General features: G+C 52.9%; 1 protein-coding gene across 1 annotated transcript; it reads right to left on the reverse strand.

Annotated features, from left to right (window-relative positions):
- Positions 1-4823: 4823 nt before the first annotated feature.
- LOC141940308 (olfactory receptor 52B2-like) lies at positions 4824-5783 on the reverse strand. Its single transcript, XM_074861097.1, has one exon. The coding sequence runs from the start codon at positions 5781-5783 to the stop codon at positions 4824-4826; it is 960 nt and encodes a 319-aa protein (XP_074717198.1).
- Positions 5784-22417: the final 16634 nt, after the last annotated feature.

The raw sequence follows: 22417 nt of genomic DNA on the forward strand, positions 1-22417 counted from the left end.
CCAGTCCCTTCACCATCTTGGTGGCCCTTTGCTGGACTCAGTCCAGTATGTCCATATCTCTCTTGTACTGGGAAGCCCAAAACTGGGCACAGCACTCCAGGTGTGGCCTCACCAGTGCTGAGCAGAGGGGAAGGATCCTCTCCATCACTGGTCTTCTGGGTCCCAACCCCAGCAAGAGGGAAGGGCTGGCTGAAAGTGTTAACATTGCAGCAAATTGCTCATGAATAATTTTATACCAGCAATATATATAGGTAACAATGTGAATAACAGGAGGAAAATTTAAAAATACAGTGTGCGGCTAGGTCCCATCAGGGTTGATGTGACATTTGCTTACTCCAAAACTCAAGAAGCAGACACGAAAGGGCCTTTTGGAGAGGTGAACTATGTAGGGAACTCGAGCATGATGGAAGAAGAAACCTCCAAGTATTACTGAGAAAGGACAGCCAAGACACAAGTTAAACTGGAGGAGCTGATGGAAGGAAATTCTGGGAGGTGCCATAACTGTGAAGCAAAACTCGATCATCCACAGTCGTTTTTGTACTGCTAAAATTGAAAACAATAGTTTGTCCACCGCAGGTGCTAGCAAAAAATTAACATCAGTATTCTCGAATAGAGGAGAAAGCTTTGGCTTGCTCTGCAATAGCAGTAAGTGTCACGCCTTCATTGATAGGAAACCAATATTAGCAGAAACTCACCATAAAAAACTCACTGGCAAGAGCAATGGAAGAAAACACTGCAAGGGTGCGATCTGCAAATCAAACAAATGCTGGCGTTGTTTTTTGCAGCCACTGCCCAGACCTTCCGCAGCCTTGCAGCACCTCCACAGCCAGGGAGGGTCTGGAACCCGGCAGCTGCCCGTGGAGGGCTCAGTTCAGCTCTGAGAAGACATTGCCCAGCACTTTCTCCCTCCAGGACCAGCGCTGCCCCCGTGTCACCCCTGATGTGCCCCTTTAGGTCACAACAGCTGTCCAGGCCCCGTTGGCCACAGCTTTCAACCCCCACACGAGCCGTGCCCCATCCTGGCCACGCCAGAGAGAACCAACGCGGGATTATCCCTTCCCGGGCTTTCTGCTCCCCACCTGAAGCCGGAGTGGATGCAGCCCTGCGGGTCCTGTGCAACCCACCACTTGCAGGACACCCGTGCAGGTATCACCGTGCTGGCCTGCCCGAACACCTTCAGAGGGTGTAAGAACCGTTTGTGGAGACAGAGCTCTCACCCCCTCACGTTCCCACCCTCAGCCTCCTGCCCATGCCCAGGTATTTCAAGCCCATGTCTGAATCTCATCAGTATTTCCTATTTTGCCTCCTTTTCCCCTTCCTGCCCCTAACTGCAGTTCCTGGAGCAACTTTGTTCTTTCGGGCAGCCAGGGGGTTTGTATTACACCAGGATACGTATCCTAAGATATCCAGAAGGGCAACGTGCCCCCACCTGTCAAAACTGAAGCCTGGCGTGTTTCTAACCAAGCTTTCCTTGGAAGCTTTGCACGTGGCAGTCACAGACTGCCCCAGGTAGCCTCTCTCCACCCAAACCCACACTGAGGAGATGGGGATGCTCAACGAGCCACACTCATCGTTCTCCTCCCCGTTACAGATGAACCGGTGGCAGTACGGGCTGAAAGATGGCCTGAAATATTTCTGTGGTTTCAGCACAGTGGAGGATGCTCAAGCAGCAAAACAAAACATCTCCCTTGCAAGCCACGGAGGTGGAGCCTTAGCTACAGGCTGTCAGGTTCCCTTCTGAACCAGCCTGGCTCTGCCCTTCCCTGATTTGCAGCACGCTTTGTGCAGTCACCCTGTGAATAAGTGGAAGATTAGGAATGGCAAAATTATTCTTACTGCATCTTAAGCAATGCTTGAATGAGACTGCTTCTTCAGGCAAACATTCTTTATGGGTATTTAAGCTTGTAATCATTATCACTTTCAAGCTAAAGGCAGTTAAAAGTTAAAAATACACCTTTTTCATGTGACTTTCTGCACAGAAAAAAATACAATTTACATAGTGATTGTCAAGGCAAGGAGAGGTTTGGCCCCGAAGAATCTGGCACACCACCACCAGACACGCTGTGTTCTCAGGAAGGTGAATTTTGGAGCGGCGGGGAGGGCAAGGGCTAACGCCTCACTGGAGGAACAGCGCTTGGCTGCAGGACCAGGGGCTTTCCAGCACAGTTTTGCAGACGCGTTTCATCACTTTTCCTGATGCAGTCCACTTGTCATGTTCCTGCTTTAGCACATATAAACCTGAAACCTGAATTGTGGCATACAGATCTTTTTTTCACCCTTAGCCCGTGGCCACTAAGGGTTTAGAAAAAGAGACTTTACTGTGAAAGACCTTAATCCCATTTAGCTTTCTGCAGTGAGGCTTGATATACCTGAGGCAAACCGCTTAACCTATCTTTGTTGCTCAAAATGAGAATAAATAACGCTTGTTTCCTTCTGCCTTCATAAATGGGCAGGTTCATAGAGACTGCAAACCCTCCGGGTCTCTTGTTAGGCGACTGTGGGGTAATTTGGACGATACAGCCATGATTTCTACTGTAACATTAAGCAGCTGCCATTAAATGAATGATAAAGGAATGATGAATTAAATACCCATTGCTGTAGAGAGAACAATAAATCATACATGCACCTGCTACTGGAAGCTGCTCTGACTTGGAGCATTAGCCTTCCGATTCCTAACAGCCACCTTTAAACAGGTAACACGGGTCATAGTTTTTATTTATAATTTCTTCATTAAATAACAATCCTGTGAATTCCTCTGAGTAACAAGAAATTAAGTCAAGCTACTGAAAGAAAACTACTATGTTCGACCTTAGAATGGCATTAAATATTTTTTGGTTATTTTTTTAGATAGAGTAACTCAAACAAAAAAGGGTATTTTAGCAACAAAAGCGCTGCCGGGAAACGCGATCAGTCGTACAAGTCACTGCACCAGGCTGCCCCGAGATGCTCGGCAGCTCCTGTCCAAGCCTGCGGCTCCGCTTTGGGCAACGCGCTGCTGATTCCTCCAGCTCCTGTTGCAAAGCGACGCCCAAGAGATTCCTAAGCTCTTGGCCAGACACCCCAGGAAAGCAGCAGCTCTGGAGCAAGAATATTTTTAGGATTTGATAACAATAGTAGTTAATCTCTACTTTCTAGATGCCAGCAATTCCTCTAACCTGTGAATTCGTCCCTGAAATGGAAGACCCGTGGCCCGTAGAGGTTACACATCATTCTTTCGAATAGCTTGAAACTGCCCTCTCCCTTCGCACGGGTCCGCGCAGCTCTGCCTCGCTGCTTTCGCAGCACCACAGCCAGACACCCGGTGAGGGGTTACCCTGAGCCTGTCGAAAGCGTCTCGCCCACCCTCCCTTACCGACGTGCTGCCAACACAGCGAGGGACGCGGGGACACCTCTGCCTGGCGACTGCTCTCAGCTAAAGGCAGCAAGGTTTGCTGTTGGACCGGCAAGAAAAGGTAAGGGGAGGTTTGGCCCCGAAGAATCTGGCACACCACCACTGGACAAACGGGAAACTGGAAACAAACGGGAAACTGGAAACGGAAAACAAACGGGACTGTGGTGACACTGAGTGCCAGCGGTGCCGGCACGTGCCACCAAAGGCAGGACACTTTGCTGCAGCACTCAGACTTGCAGGGGTGCCGTGCAGCTGCACCCTGAAATGAATGGCCAGCACTGAGCCCCCCGAGGAGCTGGTGGGGTCTGTGCATCAGCAGAAACATCTGGTTAGCAACAAACATCTGGAGGGGATCCTCTGTTGGGGTGACGTTTCCAAGATGCTCATTTTTTGCTGCAGAGAGGGTGTCTGGTACCTCGGTGGCCTCGCCGGGCTGTTCCCCTCCCACCGAGCACACACCTGGGAGAGGGGCCTGGCTGCATCCCCTCGGCCTGGCCGCGGCTCCCTCTTCCAGCCCCACAGGAGGTGCAGGTTCAGCCCCAGGGCCAGGGATCATCACCCTCCTGCGCTTTCCCGCTGCAAGAAAGCAGCTCGTCTTTCTCTGCAGCTGTGATCCCACCTCATCCTCTCTTTCTGTCTGGCTCTGACCCGTCACTGAGCTCTCGGCCCCTCTTTAAAAAGGGCAGCACAGCGGCTTTCTCATAGGGGCAGTTTGAGGGGGGGGTGCATGAGGATGGGACACTCAGAACAGTGGGAGGGTTTTCCTGAGCAGAGAGTGGCACTTCTGGAGCCAAAAGACGCCTGATCTGATGCCTCTCAAGCATCCCCCTCCTCTATTATAACCTATCTTATTGAAAAATAAATAGTTTTGGGAACAGTTTTTCACCCTCGTGTTTACTCAAAGTATGGTCAAATCATACAGTTAAGGAATAAAGAGAGCCCGTGCCTGCTAACGTGCAACACTTGCGTTTATTTCTGTGTTATTCCTTTTGGAGACATTTTCAGTGCTATGGATTTTAATAAAGAAGCGATTCCTAAAACGAATTAACTCCCTGACACAGCTGTGATTCGGAAGAACAAGTTCATTACATGTCGTTTCACCCGACTCCAGAGAAAGCGGCTGAGATGGAGAGTTCCTGTCACCTGCAGTGAGAGCCGCCTGCCTCCACCTCCCAGGGGATTTCCCACAGGTGCCATCCCTGGGGTAGGGTCTCGTCTCTTTGATCACCCACCAGTTAGAGGTCCTGACTTTTGTCTTACATTTTCTAGAAATTGCTGGGGAAAGTGATGCGGGGATGTCGGGTGTTCTGTCTTTGACCACGATAGCAGAAGACTTAAGCACGTTGCCTGAGACAGTGCAAAGAGCATTTGGGGTGGGGAGCCTGGAGCCCCACCGAGGTGTTCATCGCTTTCTGATGGTGCCACCCCACTCCTATTCTTGCAGCAAACGACTCTTGGGGCAGATGAACACTTTCACAACCCTCTCTTTTATCTGTTGTGTCCGCACACCGTACACGACGGGGTTCAGCAGCGGGGGGAAGAGCACGTAGAGGTTGGCCAGCAGAATGTGGACGTGGTGGGGGATTTCCTGACCAAAGCGATGCGTTAAAACGGTGAAAAAAGCAGGAACATAGAAAAGGAATATAACACAGACGTGAGAGCCACAGGTGTTGAAAGCCTTATGACGGGCAGTCCTGGAAGGGAGTCTGAATAATGCCAGGAGAATTAGGACATAGGAGACAGCAATGAGTACGACATCCACCACTACGGCTGCAATAGGCACCGCGAGGCCATACAAGACGTTGACGGAGATGTCGGCGCAGGCCAGGCGGGCGATGCCCATGTGCTCGCAGTAGGTGTGCGGGATGACCTTGTGCCCGCAGAACGGCAGCCGCTTCAGAAGAAACACACAAGGGAAAATGATGCAGAAACTTCTCAGTAAAGCCACCAGCCCGGTTTTGGCAACGGCCGAGGGGGTCAGCACCGCCGCATACCGCAGCGGGTAGCAGATGGCGACGAACCGATCCAACGCCATGGCCAGCAGGATCACCGACTCCGCCGAGAAGCTGAAGTGCAGGAAGAACATCTGGGTCAGGCAGGCACCGAAGGAAATCTCCCCGGCGTTGAACCAGAACAGAGCCAGCATCTTGGGCACAGTGGTGGTTGACAGCACCAGGTCGGCGACGGCCAGCATGGCCAAGAAGAGGTACATGGGCTGGTGGAGGCCACGCTCTGTCCTTATGACAAAGAGCACAACACCATTTCCCAGCAGGATCGCCAGATACATGGAGCAGAATGGGATGGAGATCCAGACGTGCAACTTCTCCATGCCTGGGATGCCAGCCAGGATGAATGCTGCCGGCGTCAGGCTGGTAAGGTTGGACCGTGGCATGTTTCACCTGAAAGCAAAGACACTGCAGAACATTATTTTAGATGCTTAAGCTCTTCCACCACTATCAAATGCCTTGTATCGCCTTCTCTGATCTGCTAATGGCCACAGCCAGAGGTACACACCCGAATTATGAAGACCCATGGTGTGCAATATATTGCACCGTGAACTTAGATTCCCATGATGTGTAAACAGCAATGCCCAAATTTTCTCCACACTTGATTTTAACATGACATAAGTGTATTTTTCTTCCAAACACTTCCCCTTAGAGCAGAGTGAATGGAGACAGAATCAACCTCCATTGCACAAATACCTTAAATTGATGTTCTGCAAATCCAGAGTAGAAGGAAGAAGTCAGGCAATGAGAGAGGAAAGGTCAGGTGTGTGCAGGGATGCACAAGATGTTCTCAGACATCAGGAACTGCAGAGGGGATAATTGGGAGTTTTGAGGTACCTGGACTCACACTAGGCTAGAGAACAGAGTCAGCTCTAGGTTTGAAGTTGGCTGCTCATGTTCCTTCCTGTCCTGATCCAATATCAGGGAGGGTTCTGAAACGATCGCAAGAGCGAGATGAAGACACAAACAAGGTCAGGTGCTGCACAAACCTTATAAGCTTTATGTCACGAAATAACTGATAATAATGATAGGACAGAAGGAAGAAGAAAGGAAAAATCAGCATTCCTTAAGCAAGCCAACAAAAGAGATGCAGCAATGCTGGTTACCACCACCACGAGTCTAACGGCGTCCCGACGGCCCAGTCCTGGTGCAGGTGATGGGGAGAAAGCAAGCGAAAAGCTTTGGCAGGCGAAAAACTTTGGCAGGCGAGAGAAAGAAATCTGGGCAGGCGATGGAGACAGAGCCAGCTGCCCAGGGGGGAGCACACAGCCCCTTTATAGTTGCCACCATCAGTTCGCTGGTTGCCACAGAGCTCATTTGTATATTCACCGCCCCACGTTCCCCATGTGCGCATGCCCAGGTGCCCACAGTGGTACTGAGAGGGGGTGTCGGCCATCAACGCCTTCAGCCCCCACAGGTCCCCCTCACCCCTGCGCACACCCGCAGCTTGAGGGGTGGTGTTCCAGCTCCGGGCAGATTTCATCCTCCCAGCCACAGCAGGTGGAGGCCCGGCCTGGGAAATGGCGCGGTGCGGAAACAGGCAGCTGCCATTGGCTGACAGGCTGGGGGGGCAATGGTGTAACAGTGGTGCCAGGACAAAGGGGCTGACGCAGCCCCTCACACTGCCTCATCTCCAGACTGCCCTCTCCCTTTCCTTCTGGTTCCGGGACCCAGTTCAACCTGCTTTGCACCTCGCTGTCAGTGCAAATCCAGCAGAAATAAAATTTAACCAGGCACTTGGAGAGGTGTTGGTGTCAGGGGAAAACCTGTGCGAGATGGAGTTCCCCCAGCAGACAGAGCAAGGGCCGCGCCGCTGCCCTGGAGAGGTCCAGCAAGCACCGGGGGCTGCAGCAGACCCAGACCCACACCAGTTAAAATGGGCTGTGACTCCTTCCAGCAGCTTCTGCAATAACAGTCAGCTCCTAAATATCAAAACTCAAAATAGGAATTACCCATAACACAGCCGAGATGAGAAAGTGATGCGAGTACTTAAAAACAAAGCTGTGAGGTTGCTGCATACCAAACTACTGCCTCCACGGACGAGAAAGCAATTGTATTTTAAACAGCAGATTTGCTTCCCAGTTCACACTCAGTGAGAGACACATTGCACATCTGAAATATCCTGAACCAAGAAAGTCCAAGGAGCCTGCTCCATAGAAACAAAACATGACAGTGGAATGGCTTTAAAAATAAAATTAGTCAAAATAATAACTATCCCATTCTGTAAATGATTTAAAACAATTCAGCATAAATATTGCCTGAAATAAAAAAATATGTGATGTATTAACAGACAAAATATTCTTCATGCTGATAGCATGTATCTTTTGTGCTGTCATACAAAAGCTCGTCAGCGCTTGCAAAATGCAAATGTTAAACTGCGAGTAAAGAAGGATCCGCTGCAGCCGCAGGCGGGACCCCAGCGCAGGCAGGAGCTCTGCACCAGCGGCGCCTCGCAGCATCGGCCCCCGTCCTCCAGAATCCAATTGTCGCTGTAGAACCGTGGTCCTAGAGATGCAGCTCTAAGGATGCATCTCCTGCAGCTACCCCTGGGCAGCCCCCTGGATCCTTCTCTCCTAAAATCTTTTAATCCTAATTTAAACTAAAAGCTACAACCTAGAAAAACAGCCACATTGCTCCAGAGCTGCCTGAGGATTACAGACAGGTCTGCAGGAGTCTGCGGGCATCCCTGCAGAAGGCTTCAGCTGCGAGTGCCTCGGGTTTGCCCAGCACATCCCAGCACATCCCAGCACATCCCAGCAATCCCAGCATATCCCAGCACATCCCAGCAATCGCAGCACATCCCAGCACATCCCAGCAATCCCAGCACATCCCAGCACCAGGGCTCTGGTCGGGGACGTGGCTTCCCAGCACTGGAGCCCCCCTCGCTGCCACCCCGCGGGGACGGCCTCCCCCACAAATAATCATCTTTCAGGAGAGCGGCTGGGGAGACAAAAACGGGGTGGGAGGAAAGGTTTCGCTGGTGATTCATTGTCTGCTAAGAGAATGAAAATAAAAGAAGAATTTCCCTCGCACGGCCCGGGCACGGCGGCGGCTCTCCCGCGGGACCAAGATGCGGGACGCTGCGGGCTGCCGGCACCCGCTGCGGTGCCCCCGCCGGCTTTGCCTCCGGGTACAGCACCCCGTGAGGGGTTTAATCCTGCCTGCTGGTGCTGCCCTGCCAGCTTTACCTCGGCAAGCCCGGCTCTCAAAACGCCCTCAGTTAGAGTGACTGGTCTCACTGGCTCTTTAGATCAGTATCGTTAACGGGGAATTCGCCATCTCTGCGCCAGGCTCGCAACGATCCTTCTGGCCCCGAATCCACAACGCAAAGACCCGCCCAGGTCCCTGCCCCTAGGAGGGTCCCCGGCCGCGCTGGGGCAGGGGCTGCGGTGCCGGAGCCGGGGCAGTGGGGGCCCTTGCACCGATCCCAGAGGGTGGGGGGAGCACTGTGCCCCGCTCAGCAGCTCCCTAAGTGCCCTCCAGGCGAGGAGACGTGCCCTGGGATGTCATCCAGCCCCCTCTTTGCCCCCACGAGCTGTAATCGTGCTGCTCCCTGCAGAGGCACTCGCAGGTCCCTGGCGCGGGGCTCTGTGCCCCCCCGGCCTCCCTTCCCTCCAAGCACACCATCACACCCGCGTGGCTTTGCATCTCCCGTCCCCGGGGCCCTGGTTGGACTGACGTGATGTAGCTGCAGGCTGTGGCAAGACACAGGCAAGCTTTGGAAAAAATGGTGTGATGAGTCCTAAAAAAAGCCGTCTGACTTCTCAGCAGCGCCGAGCATCCAGGCGTCCAAACGCGACGCAATTTCTTTTGCAAATATCTTAGCACATATGTATAAATAGCAATCCATGTTTTGAGTAGATTACTGAGCATGATACATAACACTCCTGGTGATTAATGTGATAAAAGGAATTTGGAAGAGTTTCCCCCATAGCAATGAGAGAGGCAATTCATGGGCTGGGCTCCTCGAGGGGATGGGAGGGAGAGTTTGGGGCTTAGGACCCCTCCTTGGATGAACGACTGGACGTTTCCCCCAGTTCCCAGGTCAGTCGGTGACCACCCCTCCCTTCAGCCCCTCGGGAATCTCACCAGACACAGGGCTAGAAATAAATTAGCTTGGAGGAACTATTTTCTGCAGGCTGAATCATTTCAGTACACATTAGCCTCCAAGCAGAGGCAGCTGTGGATGTCACAGGCTCAGCAGCACGCCCACACCTGAAGAAACACAGGAAGATTTTGACCATGAAATATAAAAAAATTCCACAAGAGCGATGGTGGAGCACAGCATTCACCACACAGCAAACCCCCAAGGCACAAGTCCCACTGTGCCAAGGCCGGTGTAGGATGGCTACACAAAATAAGACATGATATGCCAGAGCTGCGGGCCAGCGCAGGCTGCCCAGAGAGCTGCAGGGGGTGGATGCTGCAGCGGCTTCGCTGCTCGGGGCACCTAGAAAAGCACCGTTAGTGCTGCCGAGGGTGACACGGAGCAGATGATATTCATCGCCTTGGCCAGGCGGGAGATGTGTGCCGGCAATCGTCCACCGCCGCTGCCCGTGCCAGGGAAGGAGCGGGTGCCAGGGAACACAGCTGGGCACCAAAGCTCAGCCAGCTGCAGGAGGAGGTGGCACAGCATCTCCCGGGGAGCCTGCAGCCAGGGCAGGCTCACAAGTGACCCCCAGAGCAGGAGCTGGCAGTGCCCAGGGCTGGACCAGACCCTGATCTGGGGGGGTGAGCAGCCAGACACAGGCTCTTCTGGCCTGCCAAGCTCCCAGTGCCCATGTCTGCAGGCACCCAGGCACCTTTAAAAAAGCCCAGCTCCCAGGGGTGAGCACCCAAGAGAGCTGAAGTTCATCACCCCGGCTGCCTTCACGGACAAGGAGGAGAGAGCAGGACGTGAAAGCAGTGGCAGAGCTCGTGCTGTCCTCAAGCACAAGTGGCCCTGACGCTCCCCACGACACCGGCTGCAAGGGGTCCTCCAGCAACCACCAAACTGCACCAAATTCCTACACAGGAGCGGAACAAAGTCAGGAGTTAATTTTTATGGGAAAAAAAATAGCACAGAATCTTAAAATACCAGGTTGGAAGGGACCTCAAAGATCATCTTGTCAAAGATTTCTTGGCAAAAAAGGCGAAAAAAAATCTACATTGAGTGATTTCTTCATGTGTCATGAGTTCCTGCTAGGTTTACCAAAATATTTATAAGGAAAAAAGGTAAAAAATGTGTGTTTAAAGTGGCAAGTTACTTTAACACTTTTTCATAACTGAAACCTTATAACTGCTTAAATTTGAAGCACAAGCATTTTAAAGAAATACTTCTTTCGTGTGTAAATGCTCCATCAATTTTGAACGGACATTCTGAGATGCCCCATCCTGTTCCTCCTCATCTCCAGCCACGGGGCTAGAGGGACACGGGTGTCTCGTAGGTGTCTTGTAGGTACTGTGTCACATCCACCAGCCCCACATGGATGTCTCAGATGCCCAAGGTGGTGCTGGGCTCCTCCGCATGAGGACGGACCCATGCCAAGACCTCCCCGAGCAGCAGCAGGAGGCTGGAGGCACGACTCAGGTCTAGATCCCTACATTTTGGTGTCTACCACCCACACTTGTCCTGCTCCCGCACCACCCCCGGACAAACATCCCAGCTCAGGTCACACGGGCTCCACACACATCTTCAGCCTCGTATGAGTTCAGGGGCAGGCACTGTCACGAGTCTTGGAGCACAGCCTGGGGCAGAGGCGTTGCACAGCAGCAGGGTCCTGAGGCGTCAGGGGCAGTTTTAAGCACTGGGGAAGTCTGCAAAGTCTTGACTTGGGGCAGCTGACACGCTGCTGCATGGAGACCCAAGAAGCCCAACCATCCCCCGGGATAAGCTCCATCCCTGTGGCTGAGGCTGAGACCAGCCTCGAGAGAGGGCAGGGCTCAACGTTTGCCTGTCACTAAGCGGGCGACACGGCCAAGATCAGCGTCGATTCCTGCCAGCGGTGCTTTATCAGAGCAGGTCAGGCAAAGCCTGGCTGCCAGCACAGGGGGTCTGCCATGAGAGAGGGGCGTTTTCCAGCCACGGTCTGCTGAGCGCCCAGCCCATGTCCCCAGGACCAACCCTCCAATCACCTCCAGAAAGGTGAAAAAGAGGGTGTGGGGAGAAAGAAGGAACAAGACGCAAAATAGAAAGGAGAGAGAGGACAGAAAAAGTCTGAATTTGGCGTAAAAATAACAGCTACAGAGCCATAAATGGGGCAGGTGGAGGAGGAGGAGAAAGGAACAGGTAGAAAACCTCTCACTGGACATATTGTAAGAGAAGGATGTTGGGAAACGCTTGTGGAAGAAATGAGTGGGAAACCCAGAGCAGGGAGAAGGAGACTCAGAGCTTGGGTGGGAGAGCAGAGAGGAGCAGGAAGGGAGCGGTGGGATGGGACTGGCGGAGAACGGGACATCACTGATGGGTACCAAGAGCCTCATGGACGTTACTCCCATAGGAGAAGCAGTGACAGAAATGACAAACCGGCTTTCAAATCAGCGTTTGCTCAGTTGAGGAGAGGATACTCCCTGCCTCTCTTCTTTAGGGCCAGACTTCAGAAGAAAAAAAAAAAAGGCAGCTGTCAAAGTGCCACTGTTTGGTTTGGAGTCCAAATGGGAGCCAAGCTCATTTATCATCTGGTTGTCAGCATCTCTGGATCTCAGTTCCTAACCACAAAAAGGCATATTATCCCTCTCTGCTCTCTTCTCCTGGCGTGTTTTCCCTGCGTACAGACCTGGATCTCTCTGTAAAGGGGTGGCACCACACCCAGGCAGGGCCTGTCCCCAGAGTTTCACAGCACAGAAAGGTCCTCGTGTCTACTGCTTCTGAATACAAGAAATCCCCGCAGCTAAGAGGAAAGTAATTCTCAGAGATGGAAGCTACGGCACACCACTTCTTAATATGCACCCTGCTGCTTTTATTGTGCGGTGAGACTGAAATACAGCTACCGAAAAAGGGGGCACGATGGCTGGTTCGCTTGGACGAGCCGGTTACGGCCTCTTGTCCAATGATGGTGCTTTGGTCAGTACCTTCACTGCTGCGTTGATCTCTCCTTCTGCATCGATCAGTGCCCGCGGGTTTGCACTTTGGTCCCGGAAGCCCATGGCACTGAGCCGCTCCATTTGTGTCCTAAATCTGGTCTGAGGCGCCTCCTCATCCATCTCTGCCGGACCTTCGGATTCATCCTCGTCTGACATGAAAACTTCATCGTCTTCATCGCTCTGTGCCAAGTCGTCCATGCCTTCTCCACATGCGAGCCCCTCAAATAAATCATAAAGTCTGGTACTTGTGTTGGGAGGGTCAGTAATCCCCACTGGATCTGTAGCAACGCCTGCTGTGCTCCACTCGGGGGGGGTCACTGTTCAAGAGACAAAGGAGTTGTTGTCCAGCTGTGCCTGCAGTGTCCAAGATGGGCTCCTCAGCTTCCCTGTACAGCTGCTCCAGAACTCCCACCGGGGATGCTTTTGAGGTTTCTCACAGCCACATCGTGGATCCTCATCACCTCTTGCATTATGGCAGGACTGCTGAAAGCCTCTAATACTTCCCTGAAAGTATGTGGGTCGGCAAAAATCTGACCGATCTCGGGATTTTCTTCAGCCAGCTGCTGCATCTGGGGGTCGGACATGAGGAGATCCCTGACAAGATCAGCGTTGTCAAGGACGTTCTCCACAGATGGGCTCAAGCTGTGCATGGGCACACGTTGTTCAGGAACGCTGCTCTCCAAGGCCAACATGTCCGTTGAGTCCAGGCCTAGGAGATGTACACCTGTCATCCCAAGGACGAACCCCAGCAAAAATGTGTTGCTGTTGATGGTGTTCACAACCAGGCCTGGCTTGAGGATCATAGATAAGAGGTTCTACATGGTCCGGGCCGCTGTTTCCTGGCTGGAGGTCAACAGCTCAGACCAGCTGTCATGGATCAGGCGTGGGTTTTGTGGAGCAGCTCTGCTTCCCAAGTACAGTAAGTTGGAATTACTGTGGCTAGGATGTTGCATCATGGTGACCGCCCGTTCTGGATCTGCCAGGCCGTCCTGTGGGCTCTTCTGGGACCTGATGACCCGGTGGATTTTGACCCCACTGTGAACTCTGTGCTGGCTCAAAGTGTCTTGATCCTTGAGGATTTCCCCAGCAAATACCAGGACCAGTGGGTCAGGGGGTGTTTTGAAACGCTTGCCAACTTCTACCTTAAACTCCTGGATGGTGCTCCTCTAATCAACCACAAACTTCTCCTCCTGCTTGAGGGTCTCCACGGTCACTTTGATGATATTTGAGGAATCCATAGTGACAACGGGTTGACTGGTCTCCGCTCCCCCTTTGTTTTCAGACGTGGTGGCTCTGAGACCAGAACTGTGCTTCGCTCTGTTGAAAAGCAGCGGTGCTGGCAGCAGGTGAGAAGGAACAGGGGGCAACGGGGGGGTGGCTGTTGCCCCGCTATGGTGACAGCTGGCAGGAGGGACCAGTGACAATAGGGACAAGGACCGCCTCTCCCCACAGCACAGGCTGAATGCACGTACCAGACAGATGTTGCACCGCTGCTCTGCTCGCTCAGCACCCAAGGAGTCCCCCTGCCATCCTTGTCCTGCTGTGGCCTCCTGCCCACATAGCTGGTTGCCATGAAACAGTCCCTGTACTATGACACCTCCCCTGGAGCTGAGCTCGGGCTTCCTCACCTCCACAGTCCCCAGCCAGCCCAGTCCCTGGGGCACGGGGAGGACCACAACATGGGACAATCCGAGCTCGGGGGACCTCAGGACCATTTCCATCCCAGACACCCACTGCGGCTTGCAGGCCGGCACTGCCAAACCCTGGCAGAGCTCCCAGGCACCCACCCTCTCCGCTCCAGCCCTTCCCCGCTGTGTCACTGAACACCCCACTCCTGCCAGATTCCCACCCCGAAGTTTTGCATCCCGTGCCCATCCGCCCTGGGGTCCTTTGGTGGTTTTGCTGCCAGCCCTCCGCACCCCCACCCCAGGTCTGCCCTCTCCTGCCCTCTGGGTGCTGAGACAGCTCCTCAGCTCCCTGAGAAGGAAATACCCCCCTTTGTCAGCCGAGCCCAGAAGCCGAAGCTTTTCAGCTGGGAAACACCATCACCACTGAGTGCACCCAGGGCTTATCATCGTTTTATCCCCGAGGGGCAGATGTTCCCAGGAAAGGGTTACGCAGGCTGTGCAGTTTCAGTGCACTTTGCACCATCCTTGAGGATGCTGCTGGAACAGCGTCCACATGTAATTCCATGTTCACAAAGCAAACACACTCCAGCACCATTAGAGAACAAATCTCTCCTTCAGCCAGCTGAGAAAGCTGATGTTTTTCTCAAAACAAAGCCAAAAGGAGGTAAATTTGTCTTAGCATCCCATGTTTTATTTCTTGATTGCGTGATGCTTGGAAAAAAGTTTTCACGGTCCCCAGGTTGGTGCTTAATTTCTTCATCTGCAAAAGTCAAAGAATAACTTTCATGGAGCCAATATAAAAATGCAGGTGCATACCAGAACAACAGCTTCATTTGTTTAGCATTTTTTCATAGATTTCAGGTTATTTGATGTTGATATTAATTTTCTAAATTACAAAAGTTTTCTTTTAACATCTTCTGATCCATTTGCAGAGCGTTTCTTTCCTACCTGCTAATCCTGCCACAACCCCCCGAAGGACGTGGTACGGTTTCTGTTCCCAGGCAGCGTGCCAGGAGAAGAGCGAGCACTTCCACGGCCCCAGCACTCTTGTTTGCAGTGGCACAGAGCTCCTCTGCAGTGATGTGTTTGGGCAGAATTCACACCCCCCCATGCCCCTGCACCAAGGCCAGGTGGCTCCTTCCCCCCATGCTTCGTCCCCCCCGTCGCTGCCACCAACAACCCCCCTCCCACCCGCCCCTCTGCGTGGTGGCCCCGCAGCCCTCTCACCACCACCAGCCACAGCTCGGGCTCCACTTCACTGAGAACTGATGGAAAAATAGCGCTAAAGATAGCGATGGTGGGACCGATCGCTGCTTTCTCTGCTGGTTGAGTCTCAGACCGTGGTGTGAGGAGCTGAAGGAATTGATGCCTCAAACATTCATCCACACACAAAACCTCAAGGACCAGCTGCGGCCTTTGTGATGAGTCTAAGGAACGTCGAAGGTGCATCGAAGGATCCCCCCACACACACTCCCTCGGGGCTGTATTGACAAACTCCTTGGATAAGCTCAAAGCTGGGAAACTGGACTGAGTGAAATCAAGTGTTTCCCCTTACTTTGTGGCTCTGTTGTGCAAGACAGGTGTAGGCCTTGCTAATGACTTCACCCCTTTGGCACTGAAGAGGTGACAAGAGCTGGTAAGAGGTGAGCATTGCTGCCCCAAGAGCGGGAGGACTGCTCAAGAAGCATGAAGGCAGCAAAAATCTGTGGGAACAGAGGAAAAACCAAAGTTGGGCAGCGTGAGTGCGACCACCAACTCAACTGGACAAGGGGTGGTGCACCCCATTTCCCCCTCAATGCATGTGCAGAACCCCCGCTCCACCTTTTTCCTTGTCTCTCATGGAAATGAGTTTGTGGAATCCCTGCCCCTCCTCATCTCATATGCAAATCAGCTGATAAAATGAACTGAAAAGGCAACAGAAACTTTGCTGGGTGTGCACCCACCACCCGAGATGACCGGCCCTGAGACAGCGCTGGATCCAGGGGCCGTGATCCAGATTGCTTTGACTCTCGCTCTCTCCTTTCTTATTCTTTCCTTCCTTTTCTTAAAGATTTATAAGAGACCACATTGCTTATTATCCTTTTCCAAGTTTAAATTGTTTTCAACCTCAAGTAAAACATTTTCACCGGTTGTTTGGTGTCATTTCACCTTAATTTACCCCGAGGGGATCACAGAACCGTTGCCACTCTCTGGGCTCCCAGTCCGGGCCGTGACACACGGACACAAGGAACAGGAACGACCGTCCCGCTCCGCTGGGGATCTGGGGAAAACCGACACCCTGGAGTCAACCCAACCGTGAGATCCACAGGCAACAAGCAGAGACCCTTGATCGTGTGAGCTGCGCCCAAACGCAGGGGCGGGGGGATGCGCAGAGGGGCCCCAGCTCCGAGCAGCTCATGGCCGCTGCACTCCCTGGCCCAGCCTGGTGATCTCACAGCTGGGAAATTCCTCTGATTTGCATCCCAAGTTTATTTCTGATGCCTGTATTAATGTGCACCTAGGTAGCGCCTCTCCTCTGACAAGTCAGGAGATAAATAAATGGGATGAAAATCAGAAGGATGGAATTTCCCAACCACTTGAAACAAAGAAATTCACTCAACAGTCAGAATCCAACAGAACTCTTAAGCAGATATTCTTTATTAGCAGCGCTGGCATCACCCTGGGGATTCTCCACCAGAAGGGCTCCCCAGAATTAGTAAGGGACATCGGTTTACAGACACGCATATCATAGATATTCATTAGATTTCCTAGACAGGGGTGTCTTATGATAAGAAGGAGTTCCCGGAATTCACTTAGACAGTCCCAGCATGCGTAGTGAAAATAGGGTGAGGGTCTTTGGTGGTCGAGGGAAGAAGTAAGCAGTCTTCTTCACAGCGTTCACTAGCTGACCCTCTGTCCAGAGCGAGCGCTGTGAAGTAAAGTCCAGGTGCCTCCTTCCTAAATCAGCAGAATCATGGAGGGAGCTACAATAGGGTCTCTGTGTCTCTGTCTTCGAGCACCCCCCATCTTAGTTTTCCCATTCTAGGGGTTGCCCAGGTGCCCACTGAAGGCCTCGAGTCTGCTCCCAGGGATTTCCACCAGGACATCTAAACAAAGAGGTCTAGTTAAGGAGTCCTTGGGAAACAAAAAACACAAGCAAAGCTTTCACGCATCACAGTTTAGTCCTAATCAATGATTGTCAGATATTCATTTGTTTGAGCCCTTTCAGACTCCAACCCTTCCTTCCTGGGGTATTTTCAGGGTTGCTCGCTGCTCGACGTTGACACTGGTATCTGCTGGAAGGACAGTACAGCAGAGCTCAAGCAGCCGAGGAGATCTGCAGATGCTTCCTGGCACAGGCGATGAAGGAGCCAACAAGTAAAGGGGCTCTGCTGGACCTGATAATTGGAAACAAGGATGAACTGGTCAGGGGTGTGAGTGTTGGAGCAGCCTTGGCCGCAGTGACCGTGGGATGGTGGAGGTCAGGGTCCTGGGAGGAGGGAACAGGGCCTGGTCTCCTCCAGTGGCATCGCCACGAGCGATGGGAAGGGGAACACAGATGGGGCAGGGTGACAGGGAAGAGGCAGGACGGGCACCGTGGCTGCCAACAAGTCTCATCGCCGAGCACTAGAGAAGATGATATATCTGTCCTCAAAGCGCCACCAGCACCTGTCCTTGCTCAGAAGAGCCTTCCAAAGAGAATGGGCAGGGAATCCCAGAAAGGCCCCAAATTACCCCATTGCAAGCACGCACCTATGTAGAGCTGGAGGCCAAAGAGGCATGTGACTGCTTCTCGGTCCTCCACCACCCCAGAAGCCAAAGGTCTCACTGAGAAAACAGCTTTGTACCAAATAACTTCTGCTCCCCACACGGGCGTACAGAGATGGAAAATCTACTGCTGGAAAATCTACTGTTGCTCTCATGATCTTCTCACAGGAGTTAATTATTCTCGTTATTCAAAATAAAGCTTTTATTTCTAATCAGAATATGTCTGGCTTCATTTTCCATTCATTCAAATTCATCCTGCTCAAGGGCATTACAATGATCCTCAGCATCAGATGTTTTCTCCTGAGACTTCCACCCTGCAATGAAGATGCCTCTACAGCTTTTTAAAAATTAATATGTTTTGTACCCTTTATAGATCAAGTGTGTTCTCTGGCACTTGAATAATATGTCTGTTCTGTCTCCCTCCTCTCCAGACTTTTTTGCTCCTTTAAACCTCTGACCCCAAACCGGCGATGGGATGGCAGCGCCGCTCCCAACACCACAAGCCCAACCCCTCACTGGGCGGCTGACACAAACCTGCTCTGCCCTGGAAGTTCCTTTTCAGGCTAAACCAGGCTGTGGATTGACTCGAGCCCCCAGCAGGTCAGCCAGGCCCAGCTTATCCTCCGCTGAGCCCAGCAGTGGGTGTTTTCTGAGGTTTTTACTCTCAAATGCCTCCGGTCGGGTGTGCCTTGTGCCCTGGGCACGCGTTGCACAGATGGGGCATCCAGCCCCCAGAACCCGCACCCCAGTCTAACAGAGACGAGCTGCCAGCGCAGACCCCTGGATCCAGCCCCCTCTGCCCTGACGTGCTGCGCGGGGGGGGGGGGGGTTGCTGCCACCCATTTCTGCCTTCTGTGAGGGCAGAGCAGCTTCAACGCACCGCGACCGCTCACCAGCGAGACTGTTCTCCCGTCTGGATGAGCCAGCGGGTTCACTCCTGCAGGTTTTGAGATTAAATGTCTCCTTCCACATTGACCTGCATTAATTAAGCACAGCACACCCCATAACCAACCCGTGGGCACATGTACGGGAAGCATCGTACAGATGCCAACATCAAAACTTCTTGTTTGAAAGCACCCAAACCTTGATGTCTGCAAACCCCTTTGGCTTGCGGAGCTGTGCCCTGCAGCGCTGGAGCAGCCTGGAGTTAGGGCACAGGCAAAAGCCGAACGCCTCTGTCCCTGCCTCTCCCTTCCCCGCTGCTTGGAGGGGCGACATTTGGGAGGGGGACGATCCCCACCCCGTGCCCATGCGCTGCAGACACTGACTGCACCACAGGGCTGCAGTTTGTCCCTCTTCTGGGCATCAGCACCAATGTCCAGGTGGGGAGACACTGTGACCACCCACAGGAGGCTGAGTTTTCCTCACCAGCTTCGTATATCATGTAAGAAAAGGTCTGTCTGGCCGCTGGGGCAGATCGGCACAGCTGGAGGGGGGCACCCACTGGTCCCCGAGAAAGGCCCATCTGAGAGGAGCCATCCAGGTCAGGTGTGAGGAGAGCAAAGCCTCCCCACGGGCCCCCCACACGGAGCTGTGTTTGTTCGGCCAGATGAAAGCTGTTCCTGCTGTCTGTGCCGGAAACCTGGCGAAGAATTAAAACCATCCCCACCTGCAGCCCCTCCTGCCAGCCTGCCCACGGCAGAGCCTCGGCTGTCCAGGTTTTAAGCAAGAGGTGCCTGGTCCCGAGTGGCAAAGCCGGGGTGCAGCTCTTGTTGCTGCAGCGCAGAGGCTGTTGGCTGCTCTCCCCCGGGGTCTGCACGAGCTACGACGGAGTATCGGGGTCTCCTGCGAGCTCTGAGGGAGAGAAGCAAGCGAGCAGTTGACCCATGTGCCGGTGGCAGCCCCCAGTCCAGCCCAGTGCACAGACTTTGGCTCATACAAGCGACTGGGCGCTGGGCAGTGGGGCTTGTGGTCCTTGCTGTGGCCCTGCCTCGGCTCAGCCCAGCCCTGATGGGCAAGAATCTGGCACTTCTGGGATAACATGTCTCAATAGATTCAAAAGGAAAGCATAACTTTAATATCCAAGTCCCCAGAAGCGTTTTCCTGCCTGCTGGGCTCAGCAGGATGCCCGCTCAGCCACAGCTGCGGCACCCGTAAGGCACCTGGGCTGCGCTCCTCAGAAGTCACACCATAAATGATGGGGTTGAACGTGGAGGGGGGAAAGCACACAGAGATTGGATGTGACAATAAGAGCAGACCTGGGGATACAGTGCCAAAAATGGTGTGCAAAAAAGGAGGAAAAAGACTACTTGGGTAGTGCAGTCTTCCAAAGAAATCTCCCCAGCCCTCAGCAGAAGGTGCCCGGTGTCCTGGGCACGTGGTGGTGGGCAGCAGCAGGTCAGCAGGAAGAGGTACCCGGGCCCCCGGAGGCTTTTCTGTGTGTCGCTGGTGAAGGACGGTGTGAAATTCCCACTGTACGTGAGTGTAAAGGGGGTGGGGACCCAGAGGGGAGACCCCAGCGCCAGGGATGCCCATCCCAACGCAGGTGGTGGGAGCACGGGCAGTGCAGGTGCCAGCTGACACGACAGCCTATTCCTTGCACTTTCTACAAGGCTTCCAGGGATGAGAAAGAGTGGACGAAACAGGTCTGGAGTCCACGTGCTTCCAGGCTCACTGGCGCTGCCAGACCCAATCCATAACAACCGCTCCCGGAGTCACAGAGCTGTGGAGCAGTCCAGGACCTTGGGAGGTCCCTGGTCCAAGCTCCTGCACAACCAGGCTCAGCTGAGGGCTTTATCCAGCCGAGGCTCAGAAACCTCCAGGGATGGAGACAGCACGAGCTGTCTGGGCTACCAGTTCCAGTTTATGCACTGGGGCTGTAAATCGGGCAGCCCTGGGCCACCTCCCCTGCAAACGGACGCAGTCAGGGTGGCGCTGGGGCATCCTCCTCTGAGCCTGAACCGGGAGAGGCCGTTGCCCTTCTCCTCCACCCCTCTGACCCTGGGCCGCCCAGCTCCTGCCTCCCAGGCCCCGGGGGAGTGCAAAGGTCTGGCCGAGCACCAGGACAGGCTCAAACGCTGTTGAACCCGGCAGCAGCTCTCTGACACCGAGGCAGTGGCTCGGGCTTCCTGCCTGCACAGCAGGCGTGATTCTAACTGCCACCCCTCCACAGATACTACAACTTCCTAAAAGCGCAGGAACTCACTCACTCAGCACAGAAACTCACCAGTTTCCTGCCCCGGCCACAAACGAGGGTTTTCTGCCCACAGACCCCAGGCAGGGACGGGCAGGTGCTGGGGGATCAGCTCTGGCAGCAAAGCATGGGGGGACCCGCACTCAGGGGACACCCCACTCTGCTTCCATCCATCCCCAGCCCATCTCAAGCTGTAAGTCTTGATTCAAGAAACAGAAAATTAACCCTTTCTTCTCATTTCATCATTGTTCGGCAAGAGCTGTGATACTCGGCAGGTGTTTCAGCCTCCTCTACTGCACTTCTGTAGAGGAAACTCTCCAGATGGTGCTCGTGATCCAAAGATGTCCATGACACGAGACGCAGGGGTTTGTTCTTCTTGATTCATCAGACAAGGAGAAGCATATTTGATGGCAGAAATGCTCAAATAGGTAAAGGAAATTCACCCTTTCTTATTCCATCATTGGGGGAAAACTGTGCTTCTTACTTTCAGGCTAGCACCCCACATCTCACCTGAAGTCACCAGGTGGCCTCCCCTCTGCTCAGAGACACTCAGAGGAGCTTGTCCTGACCTCCAGCGCTTCCTGGGACCAAAGGATGGTTTTTCATGGCCTTTAACAGCACAGAGAACTGCTGTGATCACCCAGCTTCACCCTTTCATAAAGCGTCCGTAAGGGCATTTACTTTCATTGTCATTGAAAGGGGACTGTGAGCCAACTCTCAGCCGTTACTGTGGCTGAGCAAAGTTGGCTCAAAGTGCTGGTTTCTCCTGATTTTCTCCCCCTCATCTTATCCCTGTCATTATTACAGGGGTGGGAAAGGTGTTTTGCAGGGACTGGGCACCGCTGGCGTGTGCTGGGGGAAGAAGCCACCTCGGCTGGGACTGCAGCCCCCTTCCCTGGGACAGCCCCTACCCCTCCTCCGTAGGAGGATGACTTTGCATTCACCTCTGTTAAATTAGCTGTCTTTACATCATCTAAAAACCTTATTAGCTATGATTTTATACTTGCTTCCACACAACTGGTAACAATCATATACAGCATCAGACCCAGCGTCCAATCAATTCCCACTGACCCTCCCCAGGAATATGTGGAAAACTACCCCTCAGTGGGGAGCTATCACGGAAATAAGACTTTGCAGTTAGCCAAACTCCATTAACATCTGCTTTACTTATTGTTCATTTATTTGTTTGTGTGTTATAATGAGGTATACATCACAATATTGTGAAAATAAAAAAATACTCACAGTTGCATTCAGCCTTCAGGTAACTTTATCACCCAAATGTGGAAGTCATCAGAAAATGAAATGACATGATTCTACGGAAGCTAACCACCAAAAATAAGTACTGATTGCCATTAATTACATTCTTGCCCTTTTTACACTTTATTGATCAAGTCTCATATTCACTTTTCCATTATTTTATTTGGAGCTAATGTCAAACTAAGTTTCAAGT

This window comes from Strix uralensis, chromosome 2, assembly GCF_047716275.1.
Source record: "Strix uralensis isolate ZFMK-TIS-50842 chromosome 2, bStrUra1, whole genome shotgun sequence".
Taxonomy (NCBI): Eukaryota; Metazoa; Chordata; class Aves; order Strigiformes; family Strigidae; genus Strix; species Strix uralensis.

What these genes read in the sequence shown, in the direction of transcription:
- LOC141940308 (XM_074861097.1), bottom strand. Translation starts at nt 5,783, where the DNA reads ATGCCACGGTCCAACCTTACCAGCCTGACGCCGGCAGCATTCATCCTG.